Source organism: Mya arenaria, chromosome 10, assembly GCF_026914265.1.
Source record: "Mya arenaria isolate MELC-2E11 chromosome 10, ASM2691426v1".
NCBI classification, from domain to species: domain Eukaryota; kingdom Metazoa; phylum Mollusca; class Bivalvia; order Myida; family Myidae; genus Mya; species Mya arenaria.
In genome coordinates this window covers 29,803,976-29,824,081 of record NC_069131.1, presented here as the reverse complement: position 1 = coordinate 29,824,081, position 20,106 = coordinate 29,803,976, and the positions used below count along the sequence as shown (strand labels likewise).

The 20,106-nt window shown below is 34.1% G+C and overlaps 1 protein-coding gene across 1 annotated transcript; it reads right to left on the bottom strand.

The window, feature by feature from the left end:
- Window positions 1-16,603: 16,603 nt before the first annotated feature.
- LOC128205587 (tyrosine-protein phosphatase 12-like) lies at window positions 16,604-18,664 on the bottom strand. Its single transcript, XM_052907317.1, has 3 exons — window positions 18,598-18,664; window positions 18,106-18,231; window positions 16,604-16,792 (listed from the first exon to the last, which is right to left on the bottom strand). The coding sequence occupies exons 1-3, from the start codon at window positions 18,655-18,657 to the stop codon at window positions 16,742-16,744; spliced, it is 237 nt and encodes a 78-aa protein (XP_052763277.1). The 5' UTR covers window positions 18,658-18,664; the 3' UTR covers window positions 16,604-16,741.
- Between the last annotated feature and the right edge of the window lie 1,442 nt (window positions 18,665-20,106).

Sequence of the window (20,106 nt, the reverse complement as noted above, 5' to 3'; positions counted from 1 at the left end):
ACTCCATTTGAAGCTTCAATGCTATCCTTTTCTTTCAATGAATGCCTGAATAGACCATTGACGTCAACATCTTTCCTACATTTTCCATTTACCGTCGCTTTCTGATCGATTTAAGCAATATCTGTCAGTGTCAGTCTCTGTTTCTTTTTTCATTTTCATCTGTCCATCTTTCTTTTGATTTGCTGACCTCATTGATTATTCATAACTGTCACGTGCTTGTGCTCCGTTTACTTTCGTAGGCTTTCGGAACTGCTCGGAATAACTCCGAGTAGGCCATAGCGGATTTTTTGGTAACCACCAAAAAATAAATATGGTCTGAAAATCGTGTTAATATCAGACCATCGGAGTGGAATCTTGAGACGAAATTTCGCACAATGCTAAAATAAGGATGCCTTTTCACGACAGTTGTGTTATTTTTGTGTTGTATAACCAAAGTTCTCGCTGAACGTACATCTTTAAACATAAGGTTGGGACTAGAAGTAAGTCAGCTTTTAAATTAGATATCTAATCTAAGCATGAGTACATCGACAGAAAATATAGCCAAATCATTTCTTGTGTTATTCTTGCATGATTTTGTTTGTTTGTTACTTATATTATACAAATATCAAATAAATCTCATTTTGCTAATGTACGTCTCTCACCGATAACCTAAAAGTCAATAAAGTATCTGTCATAAGTCGTCATATGATACTCAATTTGGTTCACTATATTCAGGAATATGGTGAGTAAGCAAGCGTTTTTACTTACATATTTCATAGACGAGTCTTATGAAATTCTGTTCGATATGAGTGACGACGATTGTCAGATTCTTTTAATCACCTTATGCCTTTAACCGGTATAAAATTACAAACCTTACCTACCTGTTTCACCAGCACTGATAACAAACCACAAAATAAAAAAGCAATGATAGTTCCTGCAACACACAATATTATCATAAAAAACAAAAGGGGAAATACGGGCATGATTTTCTGGAAGATAACCATTTAACAGTTATTGTTTCTTTTTAAATTGTTTATACATGTGTAATACAACAAAAACATCATAGTTATATTAAACCGTAAACAAGGTATAGTATGTGGTAAATAAACAAATATGGTCGAAAATGTGCATACATAATAAAAAACAATGTCACACATTTTATTATTTTGAACAAATAATGTTAGAGAATGCATTTAATTCCTGACCAATGACAAATATTAACACTTCAACTTCAATTCCTTCAATGAACGGCCTTTCAGCTATTGCAACTAAATTCCGATGAACGCAACATTTTCGGATATGTTCGGATCGTAAATCGTTGCGCATTAATATAAATATCGTACTTTAGTTTGTATTGTTTCAGCAGACCACGAAATGTTTTAAAAACGTATTGGACATAACTAATTTATGATTTGTTAAATGGAATGTTGTCATTATCGTTTTAACTTAACGCTAAAATGGATTGATGTCATTATCGGGGATATTAACGCAGTTGGTATGGTTTAAGTACGTGTGGAGTTTGGGGACTCTACAATCTTAAATCAGAACAACTGCGTTTACACACCGATTATGACATCAATCACGCAATCCATTCATAAGTTTAGTTAAATTAAAATCTTCATGATTACGAACCTTTTTAAAGGCGGAAATAAGCATAAATAAAATCCTAACAATTACAGAGCGATATCATTATGCTCCACAATCCTTAAGCTATAGGAAAAAAAAGATAAAAAACAACATATATAACAATATATATATACGCGGATTACAAGGCGGGTTCCGAAAAGGCTTAAACTGTATGTCTACTGCATTCATGGCTAAAGAATGCATACATTGCACACGTGAAAACAACTCAAATATGTTATTTAAATCGAAAAACAGAGCTTTTGACAAATTTCGAAATACTTGTCTACATGGCATTGGGATTTCAGTTTCTCAGAATACTGACAAAATGCTTACAGATATAGACAGCTGCTTATTTAGAAACCTATATAGACAAAAGAAAATTACTATTTTTCGGACAATTATGCCGTACTGATCACACAAATGTTTTAAAAACTTATTACTAAACAGACTGCAAAATCGTAAGTGAACCTAGTGGAGTTTCAGGATATATTCCGGACATTTACATTATTTTAGGCAAATATAAACTAATACATGCGTTATGCTATTATCTGAGAGACGAAATTGTCCCGAGTCATGATAGCTGGAGGTCTACTGTAAATAAACATATCAATAATCGTGTTGTAATCGTTTACAAAAGATCACAGGAAGACGATATGAACCTGCGTTTGTTTAAGTCAATTCATTGTGAATATGAACCTGTGTAATTTGTCAGTTTAATAACATGTAAAGAGATCAGCTGAAAAAAATGTAGGACTGCTATGCATGTTATTAGGAAATATTTATCAATAACATTTGCTTCCAAACGTCAAGAATGTGAAACTGTAACAGAACAAATAGTTTTACACAAGATGATGTTTTGTAAAAGCACGAGCTCGTCTAGAGACGATGCATGGATATCATTGTATAAATGTTCAAGTGCCATTTTTTGAATTCAGTCACCATAAACCGGATAAGCAATTTAACTGAATTTCCGCTGCTATCCCTAGATGACACAGTTTGAGTCAAGGCTTTTAAAGTGGCACTGAAGTACATTCATATATGAATGCAGATACAACTAATAATTTACTCCCGTGAATAAGACATAGACCTTTGCTTTTCGTCGTTTATTTTCTTGTTAACTTACACGGTATAAATTCAAAAGTTGCACATGAACTGATCTAATGTGTTTAAAATAAATAACAATAAAGAATGGTAAACGAAATGACAAAACTTTGCTTCATTCACTATATATGAGTCTATGTATATATGCATAGTTATAATACAGTATTATTCATCGTATTATATAAAAATTATCCTTGTTACCTGATATATTCCTTTGCTGTATAAAATTTATGTAAAGTTTTGTTCTATATGGTTTTTTTTGTATTATGTTCTGATTATAATGTGTCATGTCTCTCCATTTCGGAGGAAATAAATAATATCTCTCTCTCTCTCTCTCTCTCTCATTATTATTTATTTTTTGACAAAGGGATTTAAGCCCTATGTGCACAGAGAAGCACACCTTGTGTAATGACGGGTTTTGTTCCACCGTCGATGTTTTTTGAAATTCGAAAACGACCAGATGTTGAAATAACAACAATCGAACTATTCGGGTATGTATTATCAATATCGTTGTTAAACAGACGCCTAATACCAATGAAAAAATAGATTAAAGCGGTAAATGATCTAGAATGAAACGAATAGTAAGATCAGCTGAATCGTGTTAGTATTCTGACCAGCAACAGTGTCAGGGTTGTTCGTGAAAAAGGGAATAATCTCATTCTAATTAACAACGTTGAAATCTTATCTTAACAATATCACCAACTTGGTACACTGCGAATGTTCTACAACAACTCGCAATAAATTGATTACAAATGTGTGATTCAAATAGAGTCTTTTTGCCTCGTATCGTAACGCAGCCCTGTTTGTCCATGGCTTCGTCGGCCTCACCCTCGTTGGTCATATGTCGAGTGCAATGTAAGTCCAAGGTCTTTCAATATCAACGCTTCAAATGAAAAAGAATTTCATTGTTTTTTCCTCGTCCGCATGTACTAATTGACATATTTTAACCTCAAGTAGATTGCTGTATTCCAGTTTCATGTACAAAACATTTTTGCGTGCGTTTTTATCCTATTTATTTTTGGCTAACTGTCAATTCGTTTTGTAGAAACAGACGTAATGGTGTGTATGAAAAGACCTAAAAAATAATCTTGTTTCGACATCATAACAATAAGCATATCGATAAGTTGCGTCGGCTGATTTCTTATCTTGTGTTTCTATCGAAATGTAGTACATATAAGAAACACTCCAAAACGATATAATGACATGCCAAATTACTGGAAGACAAAAGCAATGACGGCATAAAATCAGTCGTATATAAATGGGGTTTTATCTCATTTGAAGAGCTGATCTGTTGTTCCAATGTCTGCGCTCTACCACAAAAAGCGTTTGGCATATGGCACCCGTTTTTTATGACCAAGGCATATTTTGTAGAAACTAGACCGTGTAATGTACCGTAGTTTACCTGCCATGAACAAGGACCTGACACTGAATCTATGTGTGCGAATTGATGACAGTCTGTTTAAAAACAATGATGAAAATGACATCATTAGGAACATCCTTATGAGGCCAACACATAATAAGTAACAATTTACATTGCTCAGAGCAATTATACAAAATTAAACAGGGAACTTAAGCATCCTTGTGTAAACTATGTGTGCTGTCTAAGGTCACAAAAAATAATAGTTTTTGTTATGTACATTGGTAACGTGACATTAAGTGCCAGAAGTAACTGTAGATTTGATATAACGTATAACAATATCTGTTGGTTTTCCGTATTATTCATAAAACATATGAATTGTTCAACTTTAAATCATTCTGATGGAACGGAAAAAAGGTTATGGAAAATCAGAATACTCAAATTCAGAACTTGGCGTATATACCTTAATCAATGTGATTAATCTCTTTGTAAACTCTGAAAAGGACTGCTCGGTTTCGCTTTGACTTTTCCCGACAGTTTATTGATCCCGGAATCCGGCCGATACCGCTCACATTTCGGATTCTGGAGGATAGTTATCTTACTTGAGTTATAGCATAACAGGTAATTAGTAGCTGTTACCATGAACAGAATATTAACGCAATTGAAGAGATATACGTTAAAAAATATATCGTAACAGGAAAATAAAAGCGTACTATAATCAAACATGTTAACCATAAACCAATATCCCATGACAATATGCTTAACATTTTCCACTCATTCTCCATAAAATGCGAAAATATCCCAGTTGTTTTCGACATGGGTTATGTGTTAAAATGTTTCAACGTTAAATGTCTGAAAGCCGTATTAAACAAAACATTTTGATCAAAGGTTAACAGTAACAGTAAAAGGCTGGTATGCATAATGCTGATTGTAATGTGGATATGTCTATTTTAATATAGTTTTTACTAAATAGTTCGCACTTTTAAAATATGTCAAGTTGGAATTAGTTCACTTAGTGAAATTTTTAGTTAAAATTGTTTTTTATGAATAAAGAAACAGGTTGCGTTGACAGTTATGTTATTACAAAGGGTTTCTGTTGGATTAAAATGTTACCATGTTGAAAAGGGAAAGTTGCGTTTTCCTTTTCCATTTTGCGGTTTGTTTTTTTATGAAAAATGAAACAGTTTGCGTTGACAGTTATGTTAGCAGGACATCAATTCCCTACCTAAGGTAGAAATGTATTCATTTTGTTTATTACAACCATGAAAAGGAAGCGGAGATTAAAAGATTAATAAATTAATCCAATCACTGAAGTTACCTGTTTAAACTTGTAACGAGATTTCTCATTGTTAAATAAGGAAGTTATGTTTCATTCAGATAATACATCAGAAAGTTAAACTTAATGGGCGTTTGATTTTGAAACAGACCTATTTACATCAATGAAGCTAGCGTTGATGCAATCGGATTGTCCAACTTTTGTTTTTTAACCTAGTTTCAACATCTGAAACAACATAATGAAGAAGGATTATAATAAATTTTGATAATTTAACATAATAAACTTACAATTGTCATAAAAAAGCAACGTTCATTTTATACTTATCGATATACTAGTGATACCCAAAATTATCAGAGTCTATTCTTATGATCCTACTGATAAATGCAAATATTCAGTGTGTCATCTGCATCATTATTCAGTGTTTACTCAGCTGTATCTTTGAAATGGTACGGTCCCTCATAATCTACTTATTTTACACATGAATGTGATTATTCAGCATTTCTTGATAACCTTTTGTTAAACATGTATAGCCGATTACGTAAACATCATACTGATTCACATGCCCCTGGTATGGACGTCAAACCCTTTCTCTTAATATTTAAGAGTAAATTAAGTTCATGATCAAAATCAAAAACCCAGATTAAGCTAAACAAAATAATGTAACTGAAATTAACTGGGATCAAATCATTTGCTTCTCAAGTTGCCATATTATTATAGTCCGAGACCTTATGGAACTTATTATTAATAAATAGCTTCAATAAAAGATATGACCAGAAGTACCAAATGATGACTGCATTAACAGTGAGTGAGCGAGCGGGCGGGCGGGCGGGCGAGCGAGCGGGCGAGCGGGCGTTCGGGCGATCGATCGAGCGAGCGAGTGAGTGAGTGAGTTTTGGGTGAGTGGTTTGGTGAGGAAGCGGGCAAGTTTGAGCTGATGGCTTTAGTAGCTAGTTTAATCCATAAGTGTTTTCATATACCGTTTTAAGGCGGTACCGATATATTTATCAAAAGACTGCTTGTTTATCTTGTAGGTAATGTGTTTTGCTGTATTAATTCTTAGTTTGTGGCTTTTAACTTGTACTGCTAAATCTTTTGATTTAATGATGGGATAATTGCGATGTTATATCCATTTTTAAATTACAAGTTTAAGCCCCAGTGAGACTCTCGTGTTCCAGTGACTTCATGTTTTACTGATCGTTCCAAATACAAATACTTGCCGACATTAACTTTCATTTTTTACGATTTACGGCCTGCTGTATATTAACTTATGCCTCGAATACCGTTGATACAAATTAATGTTATACTCCACGCATTTGTTCACAGTCATAGCTCAATTGCGTCACCTAGTTCCATATCATCCGTGTACAAATTATGGCCATTGTTCGATTAAGCAACGTTTGGTAAAGGGTAAACTGAGGATTATACCCATATCCGCAGTACCATCCATTCAATGGACTTCATACTTCGCACAATTGTTCAAATCTATAACACAATTAGGTTGCAAAACACCATAATAACCTTAATATAAATTTTGGCTCCAAATTGACTTAGGATTTTTTTTCAATTCACCGTCATTGATTCATTTATTTGTAAGGAAAAGCGGCGAATACTTGAATAATAAAACTTTTGGTTTGTATTTTAAGTATGTTAAGCCCCCCCGTTTCCGTGCGCAAACTACACTTACGGTGTATTAATTAATTCATGTCAAGCCAAGATTGATAACTCGTTGGATGATATGCAAACAAAAGAATGCTTGCAACAACCATATTTTCTAATGCGTGCAAAAATACTTTTTTTCGCGCAACAACAACAGCACTTTTCTTGAGAGCAACAACAACAACAACAACAACAACACTGTTTATTTGCGTGCCACAACAAAGTCACTTTGTCTTCTAGGAACTATTCAACACGTTACCTTACATTTACCGTCATTCAATACCATTCGCTGTTATCCCTCGAGATAAACAACGAAGCAATTGTGGAAAGTAGTGTTTAATTGTGCGAAATTTCAAAAGCTTTTTGCACAAAGTTTGGTGAACGTCAACATAGTGTTCCAATATATTAAGTTGTATTCAAGTACACAAATGACATAATACACTGATATTTTAAGAGATAAGCTTTTATAGTATTAATATTTAATGCTCAAATGTTAATTTAAGATACTTAATATTGCATCTGCCAGATTCACCATGAGATTTAAGCCATGTTCGATCGAAACGTAAAATATTATGCCATACATTACGCAGTGTTAACAAGGGCTACATATCAACGGCCATGTGTAACGGTGATAACCTCCAGAAAATACTAGGCATTCATTTAAAGCTAACAATCAGCAAACTATGTGTGTTCCTATTATATCGTAGAGCATATACTGCTATCGGGGAACCAAACTTCTTTTAAGAAGAGTAATTTAACAGCATACCTGAAACCCTGAAAACTAATTCGTACTTACGATATAGCACTGGTTAGCCATTTTGTTAGTATGCTACGTTAAAAGAGTTTTGCCGATTCCTTCGTTATCATTTTGAATACATCAATTATTATACTGTGTTGTAAGTAGTTACTTTGTTTAATTTAAGGTGGAATCACGAGCTAGGATCTTTATCAACATCTAGCTGAATGTATCAAAAGGACTAAACAATGAAATCACCTTATTCCAATTTTTCAGAATGTACACACGCACGTTCCCTATGTACGGCACATTCATGTCCATTTAACAGTAGCACAATCGTTGCTAGAGGTGACTGTCGACCGATCCTTTAATATAGTCAAAAACAAATACTACGAAGAATCTGTCAAAATATTATTTCTTTTCGATTTTTAGACAAAAACATATTAGATCTATCTTGGTCTTTATAACTTGATATGGCCAAAGAAAACAATAATAAGCTTACGTGCATTGAGGCATATATCTCACAACATGAAGAGAAACAAATATATTTAATTGTTTATATATTACTTATCAATAACATAACCGACTGTACAATCATTTTAATCTTAATTTCATCATTAAAATCAGAGGGATAAACTTGTTTCGACATTGACTATAAATGAAGACTATAGTTGAAGACTATATCTATATGATATATATGATCTAATATCAATGATATAAAGCCAAACGGCCATGCAAGACTTATTTGAAATCGGGTCATATGATTAAAAACATGCTTTTAAAATGTATATGTTGATTTTGAATCGTGACGTACACTTTTTATGTCCCTAATTTTAATAACGAAATACATTAGAAACCAATGTCAATGTTGTTTATACTATTGGTTTGTTTATGGGTTTATGATAATAACTATATGCTTAATAGTACAACCTGAAATGAATGATATATAACAGGCCGAATAAGAACTCTTACGATTTGATATATTTCTTTTCTTTTCATTGAGTTGTATGTAGTCTGCAGTCGCGTGTATGTTTTTCGTTGTCCTGGGAGATAATAAGGCTACGTCCATGGTGGAATTATTGCAATTATCAGTCAATAAACTTTGGACACTATAAAAGACAATGTCATCGTATAGACAAAAATTGAAGATGCGTCTACGCTTTGGATAAAAACAGTCAACTGTTAGAAAATGTATTTACAACTTTTAGTATTCAGTTCATACTCAAGAAGCATAAAATAATCAAATAATACACATGATCATGCATTTAAAGTTAGCAATAGGAAGTTTTGTCGCATTCAGCTATCCACTCGCTCGTAGTCCATGTTGCTTGTTTGAAGTTCAGTGTACGTTTCTTCTTGTACTCCAGCCGTCTTATTTTGTCGGTCGCTCAAATTTTGATAGTGCCTTTCCTGCTCTGAAATACACAGAATACATGAATCATTATTGTTGATTGAAAGAAAACTTTAATTCGATGTTATCACAATCAGTATAAGTGTTCATTTTAGTATAGTGTATGCTGTTGCATATAATGTACTGTATTATGCAATGATATTTATTATTTTAGCATATTGGATATCATATAAATCAGTTTGATACTCAGACGCTTATTGAAACACAGTAAATGTATTTTAATCCCGTTTGTGTAGTCTCACATAATCATGGATACACTTTTTTTGTTCGCGTTAATTAAGTTAGATAAACATAAACAACGTCAAAGTTGAGCAACACTCATGAACATGCTTTAATATGTTTATATTATATTACAATTAAACAAGTCTTTATTTCACTTATACCTATACTCTATTATGAAAGGATTAGGGTTACGGAATCGAATTTGGCTTCCACTTTCAGATTGTTTCTTTTGTTGTCTTCTTCTTTCATGCAAAGAAAATGAAAGTATGTAATTTCGTTACATTCCTTTAAAATAATCATGTACTTTTCATGGACTCGTTCTCTTAAGTAATCCGGACACAATCTTTAGATGGCTACATTTCATATTAATTGATATAATCAAGATGCTCTTAAAATTATATTTTATCCTAAGTTGCCGTGTTTTCTTGCAAAAATCAAGCATATACAAAAAGTATTAAACGTATTAAGTATAAAACATTTTACCGAATCATTAACTGTATATTGTACAGACCTTTGTATGCACAGAACAATTTCGATTATCACAATTATAATTGTGCTCGCACCACCGACAGCTCCTCCAACTATCCCAGCAGCAGATAAATCGGATGTATTCGTCGTTGTTGCTGAAATAACGAAGTGCTATTTTAGTGTACGTAGTAAAGTAGCTCTGTGTGAATGCAAACAACTAAAAATGCATCTAAATAACTTTAAAATTGCAGAAATTCAAAGTGACAAGTTTTACAGTTGTACGTTTCAAACAAAAACGATAACATGCATTTACCAATTACACAGGTTACCCCGTTGTATCATTCTATGCATCCATGTAAGCATCTACCATAATTGTCACATCTTGTTTTGTTTGGTACGGATGCGCATGTCAAGGGGCATACTAAATCGCATTTGTCGGCGTAAAAGTTGCGAATACAGTCTTGAAAACACCGGCCTGTTTTAGCATCACACTCTTTGTTGACACAGGTTTCACTACATTGTCCTGCACATACACCATCTGTGTTTGGGGAGGGGCTCTACATTGGACATAGAAATGCTCAATCTGACTACATTTTGTACAATCGGTATCGTAATCTGTACAAAAATCAGCACAGTCTACACCGGTATATCCGTCCTCACAGCCATTCAAGCACTGGTTCTCTGACGAGCATTGTTTATTTTTACAAAGTGTGTTACATTCACAGCATGTGCCATCAAAAGTGTAGAACGTGTTATTCTGACACGATGTACAGTGCGAGCTGTTTAAACAGTAATTTCTGTTACATTTGCAATCCTTGCTTTCAATTTCAAATCCGTTTGTGCACTCATTACACATTTCACTGTTGATTCACATCGACAGTTTGGAATACATTTACAATCAGATCCGCTAAATCCACCGTAACAGGATGTGCAGTGTGTAGAATTTGTTTGGGAGCATGTTTGACAAATACCATCACATCTGTCATTGCAAGTTGCGGCTGTAAATCCATCCATACAGCCACCTGTACAAAAGCCAGTTTGAGCAGTCTGAACCATAAAATCCTTCTTTACACGCTAAACAGTTTTCAATTGAAGAGCAATTATAACAGCGATCCGGGCAAGATGAATTGCAATAAACACCAAAATTGCCTTCATTACATGTATCACATATTGCACCTTTAAAGTTGTATTCACAAACACATTTACCATTGTCTCTGTTACAGAAGTTACCTTTACAACCTAGTCCGCATGGTTTTTCACTGAAATCCCCATAATATCCTGCAACACATGTTTCGCACCTAGCCCCGGTGAAAGTGGGTAAACAGCTGCAAGATCCATCTCTATTGCACGTTCCATTGATGCAACCGTTGGTACATGGGGTGTTGCAGTTGTCACCGTAATATCCAGGTTTACAGTTCTCACAGGTGCTTCCGGAAAATTGCAAATGGCATGAACAGTGGCCTTCAATGTTACAATTGTCCTTACAGCCCAAGGAACACTGTTTTAAACAATACGTAGAGAAGTCAAAATAGCCAGGCTTGCACGAAATGCAACTGGTTGCGTTTGTGCATCCGCGGTTCTCGTTGTTACAAGTATTGTTGCAAAGTTCTCCGTATTTCCCTTGAACGCATATGTCATATTTATTTCCTTCAAAATTGTCCACGCAGTCGCATGTGCCATCATCATTGCACTTTCCTTTCCAACATCCTTTTGCAAAAGCCAAATTGCAAAGTTGGCCAACATTGTAAAATCCCATTGTAAAGGCCACATGCAGCGAGGTTGATTATAGCCATCCTTGTAGCCATCTAAACATATATCATCCTCATGTCCAGCTGAATCACATCGGTCAGTCAGGCAGCACTGGCATCGACTAGGACATGAGTTGCATATATCTGCTGTTATTTCAAAAGGATAAGTTTTCATTCAAACAAAACATTCGTTAAAAATATGCGAATTCCAAAGTATTAGTACAAATATTAAAATACATATATAAAAGGGGAATACAATCATTAAGAAATAAAAGATAAATTTGGAGAAATATATTCTTAATTTGAGAAACATTTAAGTACTGAGTAATTTGTAAACTCATGTTATGTTATTCAATACATTAGTGATACTATACATAATTTCTAACATAAGGATGAATATTTTTTTATGAATGAATTTGAGTGAGTGAGTGAGTGAGTGAGTGGGTGGGTGGGTGGGTGGGTGGGTGGGTGAGTGAGTGAGTGAGTGAGTGAGTGAGTGAGTGAGTGAGTGAGTGAGTGAGTGAGTGAGTGAGTGAGTGAGTGAGTGAGTGAGTGAGTGAGTGAGTGAGTGAGTGAGTGAGTGAGTGAGTGAGTGAGTGAGTGAGTGAGTGAGTGAGTGAGTGAGTGAGTGAGTGAGTGAGTGAGTGAGTGAGTGAGTGAGTGAGTGAGTGAGTGAGTGAGTGAGTGAGTGAGTGAGTGAGTGAGTGAGTGAGTGAGTGAGTGAGTGAGTGAGTGAGTGAGTGAGTGAGTGAGTGAGTGAGTGAGTGAGTGAGTGAGTGAGTGAGTGAGTGAGTGAGTGAGTGAGTGAGTGAGTGAGTGAGTGAGTGAGTGAGTGAGTGAGTGAGTGAGTGAGTGAGTGAGTGAGTGAGTGAGTGAGTGAGTGAGTGAGTGAGTGAGTGAGTGAGTGAGTGAGTGAGTGAGTGAGTGAGTGAGTGAGTGAGTGAGTGAGTGAGTGAGTGAGTGAGTGAGTGAGTGAGTGAGTGAGTGAGTGAGTGAGTGAGTGAGTGAGTGAGTGAGTGAGTGAGTGAGTGAGTGAGTGAGTGAGTGAGTGAGTGAGTGAGTGAGTGAGTGAGTGAGTGAGTGAGTGAGTGAGTGAGTGAGTTTTAGTAATTAATTGTTAAAGAAAAAAGCTGCTTAAAGTGCGCATCATTTAAATGTATTACATAATTTTCTAAAAGTGAAATAATGTTATAAATACCTGGCAACAGCAACAACAATATAAAAGCAATCTGAAATAATAAAATCAAACAGCTATTTAAAATTTCGTTACGATAAAAATATGTTTGTATCAGAGATAAAACTGCGGAAATGAAGTATGTTCTTATCTTTTCGGTTCTGTTATTTGTTAAAGTCGGACTTTCGCATATAGGGAGATCAGCTGTAGCCCTCTATTCACGCGTTCCCCTCGAACAGACACAATAAGAAGAGGTTAGATCATTCTGACGAAAAATCAATATATTACTTACTTACTCACCATGAATGTCATAGTATATGTTTATGATACATTCTAATTTAATGACTTTAAAGCGATAATAACATAACGCATCGCTCAATAGTGCGAATATTTCAACGTGAATTTTATTTAATTAAATGATGTCAGGTTAAGAGTTATACACTTGTTATACAGCTAATCTATATAATCTCGTTTATAGTGCACTAGACATACATACATAGTCCGTATCAGTTTCAAATAGAACGCAGCTTGTAATTTTAAGGTTTTATTGTTTGAAACAGCACTTGAACTGAGTATAATTATGAAAACACGATTATATCCAGTTAGACCATAACGTGTATTAAATATTGCTCAAACCTATGTCCTTCGCTCTTGTGCATGTTCCATGAATATCGAATTATATTATTCTATCAAATGTTGTATTTACATGAACTTCACGATGTTTTTTTTATGTTGTATAGCGCGATTTCAATATTGTCATGGCATGGGCATTTTCAGCGGGATAACATAAACAAGTCATCCAATTTGTTCGTCAATGTTACTGCCCTTAGTTATGGCTGATATACATCAATATTCTGTATATGCTAAATACATCAACATTTTCAAAATTTAACATTATAAATGTATAATTGATTCAAATTTAGAATGTATAGTATTTATTCATGTCAAGCCTAATCGAACGCTTTTAAAGTAATTATTTCAGTTAAAACCTACCTTCATTACTAAACCAAACGTAATACGGTTTTGCTGAGCAAAAACTCGGCTCAAACTCATTGCCACCAACAATTGTGGCGCTTATATCATAGAGTTTTCGCCGTAAGTTGGCGGGAATCTACTGCCACGAAACATGATGACAGTGTAACAAAAAACGTTGGCGGTGCCCATCGAAATTATGGCAGTACCAACAAATTGAATGGCAGTCTTGTGATCGCCAGAAAAAAAAATGTTTTAAGAAAATAATGACAGCCATCTAGAAAAAATACGAGACTGACGGAAAGAAAGCAGTAGATCAAAGCATTAAGTTTATAAATATTAACATTAACAATTCAAAAAGATGAGGCACCTTATATATGACTGATATGTACCTAAAAACAGCGGAAGTTGCGCAGATTAACAAAATGCGGCAATATATATCTTACGACGAAAAATGGAAACATAAATGGTATAACGGCACAAAAGCGGTAAGTAAAACAAACGCATTATAACAAAACCATATCAAAGGATATATTATTCAACATTTAAGATCTTAGAGCAAGCTCAAGTTGAATATAGGTTCACTATATGCTCGCCATTACCGGGTGAGGTAAGGTCTATAAAAAGAAATACAAGGAACCCATAAAATTTAGTGAATCTACTTTTTGTTGCGTGCGATTTGTAAAAAGAAAACATACTTAACCACCATATCCATACACACATCATGTACATATTAATAATCTCAACTGGAATCAGAAATAAGATATTGGTCAATTATTCCTTTGCAGAAACCACTGCCTATGTTGGCCCACGATGGCAATTGGTTTTGAGTTTTCATATATATTGTAACAAAAAAATCCAGCCTTATCTACATGTTGTGTTAAGTATTGTATGCTGACCAACAACAGCAGAACACAAACAACATTAAGCAAATAAATCCAAGCATAACGTCACAAAGCCCAAATGTGTTAGAAACATTAATGGAGTGATCAATTTGCACCCAAAATTGCCTACGATGGTAATTTTCAAATATATTTTATATGGAAAAAATAATCCAATCTTATCTACATGTTGTGTTAAATCTTGCATGCATGTCTACCAACACAAGCAGCACATAAACAACATTAAACAATCCAATCATAACGCCACAAAGCCCAAATGTGTTAGAAACATTAATGGAGTGATCAACTTGCACCAAATATTGCCTGATATACTTATTCACACGTCAAATTTCTACGCTCTCTACACTTTTCCTTGACGCAGGAGTGTCCGAGGATAAATTATTCAACGTCTACAATTGAGTTTACTTTAATTATTACATTATTGAACCTAATAAGTTCGTAAAATGATTTATAAGAAGGACTTTTTGTTTAAAAAACAAGATGGTTGTTACGCGTCGGTGTTTTTAATTTCGGATATTGTCTGTTTGTTACCGCCAAACCAAACCATAAGCTGACTTTATTTCAATGCATAAGGGAAATGACGCTAGTCTTATCATAAGCCTGTTTAGGTTAACATTGTCCACGAAGTTTCCAGAACGTAGACAAAATATGCGTACATACTATCGAATGCACACTTTTAGATTTTATTATTACAAATACTCTTCAAGGTTGACCACAATCCCCAATAATACCACGTCTAGAGGTTATTTGTTTTTCTGGGGAAAGTGGGGGGGGGGGGGGGCGGTGTTGGCACTGCCTTAAGTAGACCCCTGGTCCTCCCCACTTATTGGATAATTAATTAATGCATATCACGTTGGTGATGTTACAATCACAAACACTGTCACCAAGCTGCAAGAAGGTAGGATAATAAAACTATTTAATTTTAATTTGATAAGATAATAAGTAACTTCACCCACATGGCTGAACTAAGCTTCCACCGTCGAACGACACTGATTCATTACATATCACCCAAATGTCGCATTTTACACAAACACGATGTTAATAATGTAATGTATCCTTAATATATTAAAAACCTGATGAAAAAGCCCTTTTTGTACAGGTAAAAAACAAAAATCGACATCCAAATAGGACTTAATAATAGGTACGGCACTCTTAACCTGAGAAATTGAGTTTGTACCGGACCGTATTGACTCGAGTGTATTAACTAAACACGAGGCATGCGGGTAATGTAATAAGTTCGTACGATGGCGTCAAGGACAACGTTCAATAAAAAGCGCGCGATATCAATGAAAACCGCTCGGTAGTTATTGAAGGTTACGCCCGTTCATCTTGTTACCGTTCGTGGAAGTGGTCCCGTTTTATCAACGGCCACTCAGTGGTCAATGAATGGACCAAAGCTTGGTGAAGAAACTTGTATTGACTCTTTAAATAGAAATCATATACTAAGTAAACCGTGATTCTTAAGCATAGGGTAACATCCAGTTATTGTTAATTGTTCAACAAATTGTTAAAAAGCTTGAAAGACTGCATTTTTGCTACATGGTATTCAACAGAACATGCCTTGGATTCTTTAAGATAGACGTTAAATGTATATTAAATAAAATGAGATTGTAAATAAGTAAAACATACATTAATGAACTTAACGAGAAATTTCAAAATTTTCCAAATACAACGGGAACTTCTAAATATCTCATATCAATCCAATGATTAACATACGTCGCCATAAAATAAATTGCGATTTACTGACATTACAAAAGTGCGCTTAACGAATAATTTATATTGTCAAATAGGAGACGGCGCAATATTGCACGAACGGCGCCGTATTGCGCCAGTCGATTAACTGGAGATGTTATATTGCTCGGAACCAAGCGATTGTTGGTTCGAGAGGTGTCATAGGTGTCCATTGAACGGACACGATCGTGATTCATATCAGGTTATAGCTGTATTCACAATAGAGAAAACGCTTATAGGAATATTCACATTGCAAAAATAGTCTTTATACAACATTATGTAACAGTAAACATCCCACCAAAGTCTGAATCATGTTGGTCTATTCTGTCGCATGTTGAGAACACATCCGGGGATATCTATTTCTCCTTCTACCTCTCCCTCGTTAGTTAGAATGTCCAGAGCAATGTAGGTTCCCGTTCTTCCTACACCAGCACTGAAGTCAAACAAAGCTAAATATCTGTCGATTGAATTTTCCCTGAAGAGAGACTCAAACACGCATGTAGTCCTAATTCTGTTAATCTAATTTTCATTTACAAGTAGCGTCAGTTCCAATGTGTTTTTTCCATGCTTAATGATATTTTTCAAGAGTGTCCAAGTAAATCGTTGCATGTATTTTTATGTTTATATCTGACATAAAATATATTTAAGTTAACACTATTTGAAAAAAACAATTTACCTGAATGGAAAGCCATTTAACTTATAAAAATGATAACAGTTTTGAAATTTGCAAAACTATGAAAAGGGTTTAGTTTAAAATGATTTTTTAAGAAAATAACGTTGAAAAGACTCGAATATTTTACTCATATTTAACAACTGTTTCAAATAAATAGTATACATTGTTAAGGGTGTGATTCCACAACACGTATCTAAATAGATTTATTGAGTATGAAATTATTTTTTGATGATGAGTTCTAATTTAGTCAAACACCCAATTGGATGGGATTGTTTTTCTATTTATATACCACAGAGACGAATTATTCCACTATGCTGTGCATTAGCCAATGCAACTGACTACTTAGATCACATGCATTGGTATCGAGACGAAACGGCCTTAGTTACCGTTACAGAAGGTCCGTCTAAAAACGGCCGAGTTCATACTTTTTTCAAATAGCCAAACCATTTATCCTAGTTACATATTAAATGAAACACATATTCAAATGTGTAATAAAAAACAATGTTACAGTTATATCAAGAGCATACCATGCAAAACGAATAATTACAGCTCGCATTTAACAGTCGCAATGGAACGGATACGGATTTCATAAACAGGATTACCTTGTGCCTGTAAGGCATCGTTTTTATATAGTTGAAATTCAAACGAAGTTTAATGTTTTGTTTTCGATTCGTTGTTATCATGCATTTTTGGTAAGTCAACCGACTTACATAATATTCCCTATCTATTCCGGCTATTATGAATTGATTTATCCGAGCTATACTATAACAATGAACCCCACATATTCGAAAAACCCTGATAATATAAAACCGACACTTGTGATCAGTCAATCGTTGATTTATTAAAGGGAAATGTAATGGAGTGTTCATTGTCGTAGGGTAATCACAATGACAAATTTAAAATAAGAAAATAAAATATAAATTATGACTACTTTAAAATGAACTCCATATGTGTTGGAAAACACCTGGTCAGTGCTCGGATTTGACATACACCGATGTACCGAAGTGCTTAAACATTATATCCTTAAATGGGCTCGTTTATTGTCTATTCAGAAATATCGAATTGGAATGTACCTTAGAAAGCGTAAATTTTCTCCAAATGAAATCTGCGTACAGTTTGTCAACGGTGCACACAACTTCTATATCGCCGTATATTTTACGTTGATAATGTTGCGGCCAATATTGCTCGCATTTGACTTCCTGTAAAGGAACAAATATATAATTTAGGACCAACTAGTTAATGAAATAAAAGGCAAAGGAAGTCTCTTTCTGTTCATATTCAAATTACATAGGACCATCAGTGGAATTACCAAATTCATACATTTTTCATATCTTTATAACATTGAGTTCTGTATAAATGTAATCATAAAGGAACACTAAAGCTTAAAAGTTGGTGTTTCTTTGTAATCCAGTTCAGAATTGTTTATAAATGTTTAAACAATCATAACAAAACCATACCAGACTTTATAAGAAGTCCATTTAAATAAGTATGTAAAATTCAAAGTTCCACCAACATCAAACTTAGTCATGGAAGGTAATCTACTTTTCATTAAATTAACACCTTACCTCACCCTCTACCAAATTGGTCAACATAACAATCTTCTTCACTTCCTGTTGCCAGACCATTCGCCAGTACTGGCCAAAATCACCAAGCTGCTTAGCCATTGGACCTTAGAATTGTATTATTGATTCTAAAACATGTATATAATCAGCAAATATGTATTAACGTGAGCAATAAGGTTTAATATCAATTTAGTTAATTATTCACGAAGTAGGTCGTAAACTTTTAGATAAAATTGTTTTCATATTGCATTATAAGACATAAAAAAATGTGTCAGAAATACTTGAAACTTACCCAAGGTAGAAATGTATGCATTTCGTCTTCTGAATCCCTGAAAGAGAACCTAAACTGTGTAAGTTATTAAAACCTGAATTGATTAAAAAGTGTTTATTCACGTTATTTCAATTATGCATAAAATGTGTGCAGATGTCATGGCTTAAATAGTTCTACAAATGCGAATCAACCATACTACAGCTTATGCAATATTAAGTTGCTCTTTTTCTTAATTAGAAAAGAGTGTCACATTACAGAACTGATCTTAACAAAACCATGTATTTTGACTTCACCATTTTAAGTTCATCTTCAGACAAAAATATACAAGCCACCTTTCATTATTAAGATAAAATGCCGATCAATATTACTTCATTAAGCACATAAAAATAAACTTATACACTTGGTAAGAGTATATATATTAAATGTTACACTTAGATATAAATTGATCAATCTTAATGAGTGAAAAGTTTTTCACTTATACGGGGCTTTAAATTACCACAGTTAACAGTAGGTTAAGTTGTAATAATGAATATCACTTAATTAAATGCATTTAATTACTACATTGGACTGAAACTAGTGTTAAAGCTAATGTTTGAATATTGGCGATACACTTGCCACAACGACGCTTTTGTAATGTCCTTTACACAGAGATACGATATGTATTTGTAATTCGGAACAAGATGCCCATTTCAATAAGGAATTTCAGCAATAACTGCAAATATTTAATGTGCTCAACAAGAGTCACGTCTTATCAACATTACAATTGCATTCTATGAATTGTTACATTATATAATACCTAATACCTGTTGGGACACCACCTTGGAACGGTCTATAAACACGAGTTAATTATTGAGCGTTGGTGTTTTGCTCAATTGCATTGCAAACATATCGCTATAGAGTATATTTTTGTTGATTTCGGTGTAAGATTGTGTTTTCTCTTACAAGTGTCATGGCAAAATTATTGTCACAAATTGAGAAGACAAACAGTCAAAGAAACTTTTATTTATTATTTATTTATTATATAATTATTTTTCGGCAACCTTTTCTCATTCAGAAGTGACGTTTTTAGTTTAGATCAAGGGAATGTTAAAAATAGTTCTTTAAGTTGATATGTTCCCTCCTAATTTTAAAGTAAAAACCCCAAATTAATATTTTCACTGTTCTTATTTCACTGAACAAACACATTTTTGAACGGAAAGCAGGAAAGGAACTATGATATTACGTTTAATTGAACTAACCAA